Genomic DNA, 13,971 nt, shown 5'->3' with positions numbered 1-13,971 from the left:
CATCCATCCACATCCTCTGTCTCATATTTAGGTTGGGCTGATCCATGAGATACTTCAGGCTCTTGTGGTTCGTGTAGATGGTACACCTAACACCATAAAGATAGTGGTGCCAAATCTTGAGGGCAAACACCACCGCCCCCAACTCCAAATCATGTGTGGGATACCTCTTCTCGTGAGGCTTCAGCTTCCTCGACGCATATGCAATCACGTGACCCCTCTGCATCAACACTGCACCCATCCATGAGATAGACGTATCATAGTAGACCACAAAGTTCTCTACCCCCTCCGGAAGGGCTAACACCGGAGCTCACGCCCCCAAACAAAAGTAACGCCCTTTTGGGTCAACTTGGTGAGAGGAACCGCAGTCTTGGAGAAATCCCTGATGAATCTCTGATAGTAGCCGGCCAAACACAGAAAACTCCGGATCTCAGATGGGGACCTCGGCACCTCCCATCGCATAACCGCCTTAATCTTGGCCGGATCGACCAATATCCCGCTCTGATTGACGAGATGTCCCAGAAACCGGACCTCTCATAGCCAGAAATCACACATGGAGAATTTGGCATACAGCCTCTCCGACCTCAAAACCCCAAGAACCTCTCGCAAATGCTCCTCGTGCTGCTCCCTGGATCTCAAATACACTAAGATCATCAATGAACACAATCACTGACCGTTCCAACATAGGCCCACACACCTGGTTCATCAGATCCATGAACGCCGCCGGTGCGTTGGTGAGTCCAAAAGGCATCACCACGAACTTGTAATGCCCATAACAAGTTCTAAAGGCTGTCTTCTAAATATCCTCCTTGCGTACTCTCATCTAATGATATCCGGATTGCAAATCAATCTTGGAGAACTAGGATGCCCCTGTAGCTGATCGAATAAATCGTCAATCCTCGGAATTGGGTAACGGTTCTTGACCGTCAACTTGTTCAACTCCCGGTAATCAATACACATCCGGTGTGATCAATCCTTTTTCTTGAAAAAAAGGATCGACGCTCCCCAAGGCGAGCTACTCGGTCGAAAAAATCCTTTCCCCATCAACTCCTAAAGCTGTGAGGATAACTCCTGCATCTCTGATGGTGCAAGGCGATAAGGTACCTTGGCGATAGGTGCCGCTCCTGGAACCAAATCAATCCGAAACTCCACTTACCTCTCGGGAGGCACACCCGATAAATCCTCGAGGAAAACATCAGGGAAGTTTCATACAATCGGAACCTCGGAGATAGAACTTAGCCTCTCTAACACAGTCCGTGAATCCATCACATAGGCTAGAAATCACATACAACCCTACTATAAACTCTGCCTTACCCTTGTGGTAGAGCGAAAAGCTGACCAGATCTGGTACCCTCACCATACACTGTAAGCACTCCTCCACTAGGGTCTCGTATAGTCACCAACTAACGCTCGCAGTCGATCACTACTCCAAAGCGACTCAACCAATCCATGCCCACGATGACGCAGACATCACCCATCGCGATCGATACCAGGTCAATCGGTAACTCGACACCAAAAATCTCTAGCACACATCCTCAAAATACCTCAGTAGCAAAGACTGCACGCTCATCTGCTATAGAAACCCTCAGAGGTCGACTCAACGCCTCACATCGGATACCGATGTGATGACTAAAGGTTAGAGACACAAAGGATCGACTCGCATCCGAGTCAAATAACACTAAAGCAGGTAGATAACTCACAAGAAATGTACCTAAATATAGCCCAGAATAATCAAAAAAGAGAATCTCAGAATAAATAAACAAATAAATAAAGGAATACGTACCAGCCACGACATCAGGTGTTGTGCGGACCTCTTCTGTTGTCAACTGAAAAGCTCTCCCACGAGCCTTCGGAACCTCGGCCTTCACCGGCCGAACATCAGTAGCACGCAATGTAGCAGGAGTGGAACCCTGGGCTGATCCTTGAACAAGCTGAGGGCACTCGGCCTTCCGATGGCCAGTCTGATTGCCGTGGAAACCGACTGCAAAACCCTTGGGGCAATCCTTCCCCGTATGCCCCTCCTTGCCATATTTGTAGCAAATCCCTGCCCAGAAAGCTCCCTCATGACTCTTGCTGCACTTTCCACAAGTGCGGCCCTTCTTGCCTCGTGATCTCGAATTAGCGGGCTTAGCCCGCTTGGGAGTCGGCTGCGACTGCGCCGGCCACCGGTCTCTCCCCTGAGACTCTGCGTCCTCACTCGCCCGAGCCTCCAGCTCGATCTCCCTCCTCCTTGCATTTTCCTGGAGCTTATAAAATGTACGGTAAGACGATAACTACTAAGTCTGCATGCATGCAACTTATATATACTAAACCCTAGTACAAAATTATGCACGGCTGGACATGCCCAATACCGGCATTCAAACTGGGCTAAGGACCGAGCCCATGACGCAATCTAATAGACCCAACATGGGATATTGCTCTTGCATCTCTGACTCTGGCTCCCAAGTCATCTCGGAACCTCTACGATGTTGCCACTGCACTCGAGCCAGGGACACCTCTTTGTTCCTCAGAACCTTCTCCTTCCGATCCAAAATCGCGATCGGCCTCTCGATGTAATTAAGGCTCACAGCCATCTGAATGTCCTCTAGGGGTACCATTGTCGTCTCATCGGCTACACACTTCCTCAAATGGGATACGTGGAAGGTGTTATGAATCTGAATCAAATCTGCAGGTAGCTCCAACTGGTAAGCTACCCTACCTACTATGGCGGTCACCCTGAAAGGACCGATGTACTGGGGCCCCAACTTGCCCCACTTCCCAAATCGGATCACCCCTTTCCATGGGGATACCTTCAAGAGTATAAAATCCTCGACCTGGAACTCCAGCTCGGATCGCCGCCTGTCTGCATAACTCTTATGGCGACTCTGGGCAATCAGTAACCTCTGTCTGACCTGTTGAATATGCTCAGTTGTCTTCAACACTATATCAGTGCCACCTATCACTCGCTGTCCTACTTCTCCCCAACAAATGGGAGTCTGAAACCTCCTCCCATAAAGAAGCTCAAAGGGATGCATACAAATATTCGAATGATGGCTGTTGTTGTAAGAAAACTCAGCCAAGGACAAATAAGTGTCCCAACTTCCTCCGAAGTCCATCACACATGCTCACTGCATGTCCTCAAGCGTCGGAATCATCCACTTACTCTACCCGTGGGTCTGCGGATGGTATGGGGTGCTGAAATGCAACCGAGTAACCAACTCCTCATGAAATTTCTTCTAGAACCATGAAATAAAGGGCACGTCTTGGTCCAACAATATCGAGGTCGGCACTCCATGCCGAGCTACCACCTCTCTCACATAATTCTCGGCCAATCTCTCTGCAGAAGAGCTCTCGCTAATGGCAAGGAAATGAGCGCTCTTCGTCAGCCGATCTACAATCACCCAAATTGTGTCGACTCTATGCGCACTCCTTGAAACTTAGTGATAAGGTCCGTGTAAATTTATTCCCACTTCCACTGTGGAATCTCCAGGGGCTGCAACGGACCATGAGGATGCTGGTGCTTGGCCTTAACCTGACGACAGGTCAAGCACCTCTCAACTACCCAAGCCACGTCCCTATTCATATAGGGCCACCAATAATCTCTCTTCAGGTCCATGTACATCTTAGTGGCCCCTGGGTGGGACCGAAATCTGCCCCCGGAAAGTCATAATCCTTCGACTATCGGGCATAAACTCGGACACTTGCCCGCTCACCCGTTCCCTCTTGCGATTCTCGGTCTCATGGCCTCCCGCTAGGCCTCTGGAATGGTATCTAAAACTGGATTCATCCCTATCATTCTCATGGACACATCTCTGATCGGAGCACTCTCTGCTCTATGGCTCAGGGCGTTGGCTACCACATTAGCCTTGCCCGGATGGTATAATATCTCGCAGTCGTAATCTTTCACCACATCCATCCACATCCTCTGTCTCATATTTAGGTTGGGCTGATCCATGAGATACTTCAGGCTCTTGTGGTTCGTGTAGATGGTACACCTAACACCATAAAGATAGTGGTGCCAAATCTTGAGGGCAAACACCACCGCCCCCAACTCCAAATCATGTGTGGGATACCTCTTCTCGTGAGGCTTCAGCTTCCTCGACGCATATGCAATCACGTGACCCCTCTGCATCAACACTGCACCCATCCATGAGATAGACGTATCATAGTAGACCACAAAGTTCTCTACCCCCTCCGGAAGGGCTAACACCGGAGCTCACGCCCCCAAACAAAAGTAACGCCCTTTTGGGTCAACTTGGTGAGAGGAACCGCAGTCTTGGAGAAATCCCTGATGAATCTCTGATAGTAGCCGGCCAAACACAGAAAACTCCGGATCTCAGATGGGGACCTCGGCACCTCCCATCGCATAACCGCCTTAATCTTGGCCGGATCGACCAATATCCCGCTCTGATTGACGAGATGTCCCAGAAACCGGACCTCTCATAGCCAGAAATCACACATGGAGAATTTGGCATACAGCCTCTCCGACCTCAAAACCCCAAGAACCTCTCGCAAATGCTCCTCGTGCTGCTCCCTGGATCTCAAATACACTAAGATCATCAATGAACACAATCACTGACCGTTCCAACATAGGCCCACACACCTGGTTCATCAGATCCATGAACGCCGCCGGTGCGTTGGTGAGTCCAAAAGGCATCACCACGAACTTGTAATGCCCATAACAAGTTCTAAAGGCTGTCTTCTAAATATCCTCCTTGCGTACTCTCATCTAATGATATCCGGATTGCAAATCAATCTTGGAGAACTAGGATGCCCCTGTAGCTGATCGAATAAATCGTCAATCCTCGGAATTGGGTAACGGTTCTTGACCGTCAACTTGTTCAACTCCCGGTAATCAATACACATCCGGTGTGATCAATCCTTTTTCTTGAAAAAAAGGATCGACGCTCCCCAAGGCGAGCTACTCGGTCGAAAAAATCCTTTCCCCATCAACTCCTAAAGCTGTGAGGATAACTCCTGCATCTCTGATGGTGCAAGGCGATAAGGTACCTTGGCGATAGGTGCCGCTCCTGGAACCAAATCAATCCGAAACTCCACTTACCTCTCGGGAGGCACACCCGATAAATCCTCGAGGAAAACATCAGGGAAGTTTCATACAATCGGAACCTCGGAGATAGAACTTAGCCTCTCTAACACAGTCCGTGAATCCATCACATAGGCTAGAAATCACATACAACCCTACTATAAACTCTGCCTTACCCTTGTGGTAGAGCGGAAAGCTGACCAGATCTGGTACCCTCACCATACACTGTAAGCACTCCTCCACTAGGGTCTCGTATAGTCACCAACTAACGCTCGCAGTCGATCACTACTCCAAAGCGACTCAACCAATCCATGCCCACGATGACGCAGACATCACCCATCGCGATCGATACCAGGTCAATCGGTAACTCGACACCAAAAATCTCTAGCACACATCCTCAAAATACCTCAGTAGCAAAGACTGCACGCTCATCTGCTATAGAAACCCTCAGAGGTCGACTCAACGCCTCACATCGGATACCGATGTGATGACTAAAGGTTAGAGACACAAAGGATCGACTCGCATCCGAGTCAAATAACACTAAAGCAGGTAGATAACTCACAAGAAATGTACCTAAATATAGCCCAGAATAATCAAAAAAGAGAATCTCAGAATAAATAAACAAATAAATAAAGGAATACGTACCAGCCACGACATCAGGTGTTGTGCGGACCTCTTCTGTTGTCAACTGAAAAGCTCTCCCACGAGCCTTCGGAACCTCGGCCTTCACCGGCCGAACATCAGTAGCACGCAATGCAGCAGGAGTGGAACCCTGGGCTGATCCTTGAACAAGCTGAGGGCACTCGGCCTTCCGATGGCCAGTCTGATTGCCGTGGAAACCGACTGCAAAACCCTTGGGGCAATCCTTCCCCGTATGCCCCTCCTTGCCATATTTGTAGCAAATCCCTGCCCAGAAAGCTCCCTCATGACTCTTGCTGCACTTTCCACAAGTGCGGCCCTTCTTGCCTCGTGATCTCGAATTAGCGGGCTTAGCCCGCTTGGGAGTCGGCTGCGACTGCGCCGGCCACCGGTCTCTCCCCTGAGACTCTGCGTCCTCACTCGCCCGAGCCTCCAGCTCGATCTCCCTCCTCCTTGCATTTTCCTGGAGCTTATAAAATGTACGGTAAGACGATTTCGCCATGAACTCTCGAATATCCCTCCTTAGAATGCTCAAGTACCGTATCATGTGTGCCTGCTCAGTCGCCACATGCTTAGGGAAAACAACGCCCTCTTGTGAAACATCCGCATAATCACAGTCACCACCTCTGTCTTCTATCTAAGAGATAGAAACTACTGGGCTAACCGTTACATCTCCACAGGGGGGACATACTCATCTCGGAACATCACGACAAATCGATCCCAAGTCACTGCAGCAGGCTCTTCAGGGGTAAAACTAGCCGTCACAAACTTCCACCAATCCTTCGCTCCCAAGCAACGCTGGTTCAGCGTGAACCGAACCCTCAGTTGCTCTGGGCATGAACAAGTGTAGAAATGTCCCTCAACATCAGAGATCCACCTCATCGCAGCAATCGGATCCTGGGTCCCATCAAACTCTAGAGGCTTCGTGGTTCTGAACTCCCGGTACAGCAACGAGTCACCCCCCTGCGGTCTGGCAGCAGCGACAGCTGCGGTGGCTGCAGTAGCAGCCGCCTCGGAAGGAGCAGCATATCGCTCATTAAATGTCTCAATAAAAGTGGTCATTATAGACCCAAACATCTCCAGAATAGCCTCTCGGATGGCTGCAACCACCTCGTCGTGAATCTCGTCATCACTAACTCCACTGCTCTCTGGGGTGTGGCGCGTACCTACCATGTTGTCTCTATAACACAACACAAAATCATCAGAAACTCGATCGAGCATACTCACACACGACTACTCATCCCTACTTGCTCCTTAGCATCCCAAATGTTCTTACTTGGATAGCTTACAGACCAGGTGCTTTCAGTAGTACGGGCCCAACACTACCTTCCACACCCCATCTGTAGTCACCCCAAGTCCTCCTCCTAGGATTCTAATTCAAAAATACTCAATGCCTCATGAATCTCCAGCTACTCTCTCAGCAGACCCCTCTCTTAAGTTTATCTAAGTATCTCTTCCTATATCATCTCCCAACTCAAAACTCAACTCATACTCAAGCAAATAACATATAACACTGATAAAAACATCTCCTTGACTAAGGCATCACAAATCAGGAAACTCTAGCCCTAGAATATGGAATGCTTAGTCTACCCTCTAGCATGCAATCTTAACAAAACATCTCATAACACAAATGTAAGGGTATTTAGGGAAATCACCGTTCGGGCTCTGGCTGATTGTACACACCACTTCCACTTGTTTTCTCTTAAAACTCTTTCTCGTTTTGGAAAATTTTCTCTTCTTTTGAAAATTCTACTCAAATCCTCGGTTTGAGTCCAAACACACCCGGAGGTGCATCCAAATCTCTCAAACCAAGCTCTCATACCAACCTTTAACGACGTAAATTCTAACCAAATTTGAAATTTCAAAACACATTGTTTTCAATAAATAATTATAAAATGTCACAATGTCAATTCACCAAAAACTCATGTTCAAAAGAAATAAATATATCAAACTCCAGGATCCCCTAAATCATAAAACAATCTCCGGTGTATGTGTACAATCAAGTTGGTGCCTTCCCGTGATCCTGAGAAGTACCCGAAACACATAACACATACATGGTAAGCATAAAGCTTAGTGAGTTTCCCAAAATACCAAACACAACATATTAACCACTCGAGGCTATAACTCTGTAAGACCCTCCGGTCAATGTGTCTCAGTAGGGCCCTCCGGTCCTAACTCAACAAACTCAGTAATAACAATACTCAGCATAAATCACAAAGACATAATGTGGAATATCAAATACACAGATAATCACAATAAGCAGCTCAATCACATAAGGCACCACTCAAGGAAAGTATAGTAAGAAGACTCACCTTGAAAGAAGTCAGCAAAAACTCAAACTCAAACCATCGGTCTAGCCTCCGCCTAACATACACAACAATTATCCCTAATTAATCACGATTCTCAAGAGGCTACACTTTCTCACGGAAGGGTAAAAGACCACTTTACCCCTCAATGGCCCTAATTGTCCATAATTTGACCCAAACCCTAAAAGTTAACAAAATTCAACGGCATGGAGTACGCTGCGCATACCAGTTCCTTATGTTGGGCGTACTCGGTCGCCATGCAGATATCGGGGATGCATGTCCCCTATGTTGCGCGTACTAGAATTACGCCCGACGTACGCTCCAGTTTCACCCTCCTCACTTGTTTGGTCTTAAACAGTTAAGACCATGGCTCATACCTCAGATCTAAACTCTCTAATAGCTCTTAACCCATAAAGTCAGGGACTTTATGCCTTTGCATGGCTAGAAAGGTCCCAAACACAAAAAACATTCACCCTCTTATGACAAAAAACACATATCTCATGCATGGATTGATCCCAAGGTCCAAGATAGGATTTTTATGACTCTACACCACTGAATATACTCAAAGGGGGTGTATCATGGTCTTTGGAGTGCAATATCTCATAATGCATCCAACTTTTGGGACAAAACCCCAGAATAGTCTACCAAGATGGAAAAACCAAAAAAGTGAGAAAGTTCAGAGCTTTATACCTGAAAATGAAGCTCCACACTAAGATAAGCCCAGATCCAAGGCCTGAAATCCCACTCCTTCTTTTTGAAGACTCCTTCTTCATTCCAAAGTAACTCAAGAATGCTCCCAAGTCTCTCTAATGCACTCACAAGCTCTAAGAACGGAAACTAGGGTTTAGGAGGGTTGGTGACTGAGAATGGTGGCCATGAATGAGGTCATCATATCCTTTAAATAGGGGTCTCACCCTAAATTAGGGTTTTCACTCTGAGCCTAGTACGCCCAGCGTACCCTCTTGTACACCCGGTGTACTAGGTGGCTTCTGCGTCAAATGCACGCGTATGAGTACGCTGAGCGTACACTCGAGTATGCCCCGCATACTCATTCACCACCTTTTCACACAAAGGGACTAAAATGGCCAAATACTCAAAAGACCAAGGGTCACGGGGTAGACCTGATCTCGAGATGGTACATCAATCATATGTGATTTGATTTCGATGTAAACTCTATATTATCAATACAATGGTTGTTTTTGTTTTGATTACTATTATACAATTGTTGTGATACTGTACATGACTTCCTCCGCCCCTGAATGTTTCTGCCGTTTCGGTTTGGAGGTGTGACATTTTTCCCTCTTGTTATTGGATTTCTGTTCAAGTTCATAGCATTTTATTACATCCGAAGATTCATATGATTTACATTTTTTTCTTTCTATCATGGGTCTGATACGTGCTACATGTCATTAAAGCATTCATCTTTTCGTTGATACCACGATGCATTTTTTTCTCAAGAATATAAACCTTTTATTTTGTAAGATTCTTTTATATGCTTCTGATTTAAAAGACATTCATTTTCAGATATTTTCCCCTTATGGGTGTGTTGAAGAGGTGTTCCTACTGCATGATGAACAGAAGCAAAACCGTGGTTAGTCATTTGCATGAAACCATATTTTGCAATTTGTAATCAATCACATGTCAATCCTTTCTACAAATAGGTTTATAAATGTTTTTAGTAGTTATTATACATTTTGATGGTTTTAACTAAGGCACGGGATTCATCACATTCACTCACAAAGATATGGTTGTTGCTTCAATTAATGGTTTGCACAGAAACTATGTGAGGAAAGTATGACTAAATAATGATTTTAGCTCCCTCGTTATTTCAACTTGCAACTAATGAATAATGATATCCGTTTGATCTTCGTTTAGGGTTGTGATCAGCCATTGGTTGTTCGGTTTGCAGACCCAAAGAAACCAAAAATGTGGGACAACAGGTAGTTTACTTTTATCGAATCTTTCTAGTTAGCATAATTTTTATTATTTGTAATGAAGAGAAGTGATCATGTACTTCTTTCCTAGATCTATTCTTTTTTAGCCCCTCACTGACCCTCTAAATCCTAATGTCCTATAATGTTGAATGATTTATTTCCTTGTTGGCTAATATTAATATTAATATTTGCATCTATTTATCTAACTGTTTGGAAGTTGTGTGTTGCTGTAGATGTACACCTTACATGAATGATCCAATGGGTCAAACCTCACTACTACCTAATAATACATCACAAACGGATATGGTTAGCCCCTCTCTCTTTCACTCTCTCTCTCTATCTCTCTCTCTCACACTCTTTTTTGGCAAATCTTCCTACATATCTCATCTAGTGTCCCATACATGCATAGATTTTAGAAATCATCTTTATTTTTAGCTTTATATGTTGTGTTTGTGAAGAATATTTTGTCTAGAAGAGTCTAGAATAGTATTAATGGGAAAGGGAAGCTTAATTAAAAGAGTTGGTTCATTGTTGATTCTACTACTTATGTGCCTGACCCTGTCCCCGACTCTGCAACAAGTAGTGAGATGACAGTAGATCTGGTTGTTGCTGATGCTGATGTTGATTGTGATTGGAGTGAGCATGTATGTCCTGATGGCAATAGATACTATTATATCTCTATAAAGTCTGAAAGCCTGGTAACACTTTTTATACTTTGGTAGCTTATATATATATATATATATATATATATATATATATATAAAATACAACTAACTCTCTGTGGGTGTCCTGTCAATGGGAGAAACCAGGGGAATACAAATATTACAAGCAACAACTTCTTGACAAGTGTCATTATTAATCATCCTCTATGTCAGCAGCATACCTATCGAGGTCTTAACTAAAACAATCTGGTCTCATCTCACACACAGCCTATTCAGATCTTATTAATTGTGTTGTTATTGGGGGTATTATTGTAATTTAGCTTGCTCAGTCAGTTATGTGGGTTAATGTCTGTTAACTATACGCTGTTAGCAACAACATGAGTATGATAGCAATATATGTGTGTTGTAAGTTTGTATATAAACAACTTTGTAATCAATTTTGAAGAATAACAACAATTCATCATTCTCTCATTCTTCATTTCTTATCTGATAAGCTGTTATGGTATCAGAGCTATGCTCTTTTCTTGAATGATAATGGTGATTTTTTGAATCAATTGTTTTTTTTCTTCATTTTGATTCTTCGTTTCGTTTGCCTTACTGTTGGATTGCTATTATGTCTTCCTCGAATCCTAATTCAAACCCTAATTCCGCAAATCTCAATCACAATCCTATTTCTAATCCTAATTACACAAATTCGATTGATGCAAATTCCTACAATGATCCGTATTATCTTCATAATTCTGATGGACCTGGTTTAGAGTTAGTTTCTCAAACATTCACAGGTGACAATTACTCTACTTGGAGCAGATCTATGCGAATTGCTTTATCAGTAAAAAATAAGTTGGATTTTGTTGAAGGATCACTTCCACAACCTAATGAATCCGATCAAAACTTCAGATCTTGGAATCAAAATAACAATGTTGTTATTTCATGGATACTTAATACTATTTCTAAAGAAATTTCATCCAGCATCATCTACCTTTCTATGGGTTTTGAGCATTCTAACACCCCTAAGTGTACATGCAACCCTAGAAAAACTTGGATCTATGTTTGTCTAAAATACATGCAAAAAATGATTTCCAAGGTTCATAATCCTATCTAGCATACATGGGGAACTTTTAATCTAAAAGATGGCTAGAATTACATACCTTGTAGTTGATTTGATTCCTTGAAAACCCTAAGAGCGTAGCACCCCAAGTGTGATGCCTCAAATGGTTCACACAACACCAAATGCTTTGGAATAACTTTAGAGTATGTATAACACTTGTAAAAATCTGCTTGCCCTCTCTTATTCTTAGTCTAGCCGATTTTGGTGAGTATCATTTTCCTTATATAGTGTGTCACATCTAGGGTTACACCATGTAAACACTAATGTGACATGACTCTTCATTTCCATTACCCATGGGTTTGTAACTCCCATGGAGCATCCTATGGGTTTAACCCAACTTAATAATCCATGGAGCCTTTTAGCCCACTATACAAGTTATGGATGATTTACATAATCAACCCATATATTTAATTAGTCATCTTTAGATCACTTAATTAATTCCAAAATAATTCTTGATCAATACTAATTAAATAATACTATTAATATATTAGAACTTAAAATATATTAATAAACCACAAGTGTTATTTCTCTCATTTAGTCTATCCAAATGAATGATGCCATGCAACCCAAATGGACCATGCCAGGTCGGGTCAAGTACATACCAAATATAGTTATGGACTTAGACACCTTATCCAATAGTCTCCCATTTGGATAACTCTAATAACTATATCTGTAAGTATGACTTCAGGAACCGATCAACAATCGTAGCTCTTTCAAGGTCTCTTGGAACTGAGAAGATGATGATGCGCCATTTAAGATAAGTGATCATATAATCCTCTATTCTAGATATCAGCTAGACAAATACATGGAACAATGTCTTACTTATTGTCCATCAGTTTATTTCCCGATTTCTGATTTGTTTGAAATAGAACTAAATTGAATAGATAAATTATGTTCTGACCGGGCCCGGAACATAGGTCAAAACAAAATCATCGAGGGGCCTAGATATCGCTTCTAATCCAAGAAGCAACATATAAACTTCAACTCATATACTTGTTCTACTACTTGTTGAATCACACACAAAAGTACGTTTTATAACATCGAGTTACCAATGCGGTTTCATACAATCAATGCATAACCAACTCATAGGCAACAAGTCATATCTCTAGGTTTGAAGACTTATATGATATTACCGTCTCATGATCACTCGAGATAAATTCCATGAAGTGATACCAGTGAGCATGGGTTGAATCCAATGATCAGAACTTATGAGCACTCATGAGTGTTGTAGCCCTGTCCAACAACTTAGACCTCTACAACCAGCCCATGACAGTCTTGATTCATACCTACTTCGAACATATGACCGACTGTGGAGAATCCGAATAATATGATATACCAAACAAAATTATTCTGGAAGTCAAAACATGCAAAAGAAATATAGTAAACGATTGAAAAAAGATAGCAAGACTTTACTCATAAATAAACACAACTTTTATCCATCATCAATTGTCAATTACACTTTACAAATTTCATAATTTATCTAATTACTAAAACTTATATCATCCTTCAGCCCTATGCTCCGAGCATGCTTGAGATGCTTAGCACGACTCAATCCCTTCGTGAGGGGATATGCTAGGTTCTCATCCGATGAAATGGTATTTTCTATCATTATGTCTGGATCTCCCGTGATCCCTTGGTTCCTTGGCTAAGGCAACTGCACTTTCACTATCACAAAAAATTTCCATTGGCTCCTTTATAGCTGGTATAACTCCAAGGTCTCCATTGAAGTTCTTTAGCCATATCGCCTCCTTTGCTGCCTCGCTTGCTGCTATATACTCTGATTCACAAGTTGAATCATCCACTTTCTCTTGCTTTGAACTCTTCCAAGTAATTGCTCCTCCGTTTAAGGTAAAGACCCAGCCTGACTGAGAGCGGAAATTATCCTTATCAGTGTGAAAGCTAGCATCACTATACCCTAAAACTCTCAAGTCATCACTCCCACCGAGGGTAAGGACCCAATCCTTAGTCCTCCACATGTATTGAAGATGTTCTTTACCGCAATCCAGTGAGCCTTGCCAGGGTTCCCCTGATATCTGCTGACCATGCTCAAGGCAAAGGCTACATTAGGACGAGTGCAGGTCACAGCATACATAATCGAGCATACTGCAGAAGCATAAGTTACTCGACTCATTTCTGCTATCTCGGCCTCAGTACTCGGGCTCTGAGTTTTACTCAGTCTGGCATTACTCTGGATGGGTAATTCTCCTTTCTTGGAATCCTGCAGGTTGAACCTCTTCAACACCTTATCCAAGTAGGTACTCTAACTATGTCTAATTAGTCTTTTACTCCGGTCTCTCAGAAT

The 13,971-nt window shown here is 43.6% G+C and overlaps 1 protein-coding gene across 1 annotated transcript in view; it reads left to right on the top strand.

Moving 5' to 3' along the window:
- The first annotated feature begins 11,174 nt into the window (after window positions 1–11,174).
- LOC145068295 (uncharacterized) overlaps window positions 11,175–13,971 on the top strand; it is a 181,940-nt gene continuing 179,143 nt past the window's right edge. Inside the window, exon 1 of the mRNA XM_079015245.1 lies at window positions 11,175–11,550. Coding sequence (XP_078871371.1) covers window positions 11,175–11,550 — 376 coding nt within the window. The remainder of the gene's footprint in view (window positions 11,551–13,971) is intronic.

The sequence above is a fragment of the Lactuca serriola genome, chromosome 8 (genome assembly GCF_051521515.1).
Source record: "Lactuca serriola cultivar US96UC23 chromosome 8, Lser_US96UC23_V15, whole genome shotgun sequence".
NCBI classification, from domain to species: domain Eukaryota; kingdom Viridiplantae; phylum Streptophyta; class Magnoliopsida; order Asterales; family Asteraceae; genus Lactuca; species Lactuca serriola.
The sequence above is the reverse complement of the archived record's forward strand: the minus strand, read 5'-3'. Positions and strand labels throughout refer to the sequence as shown.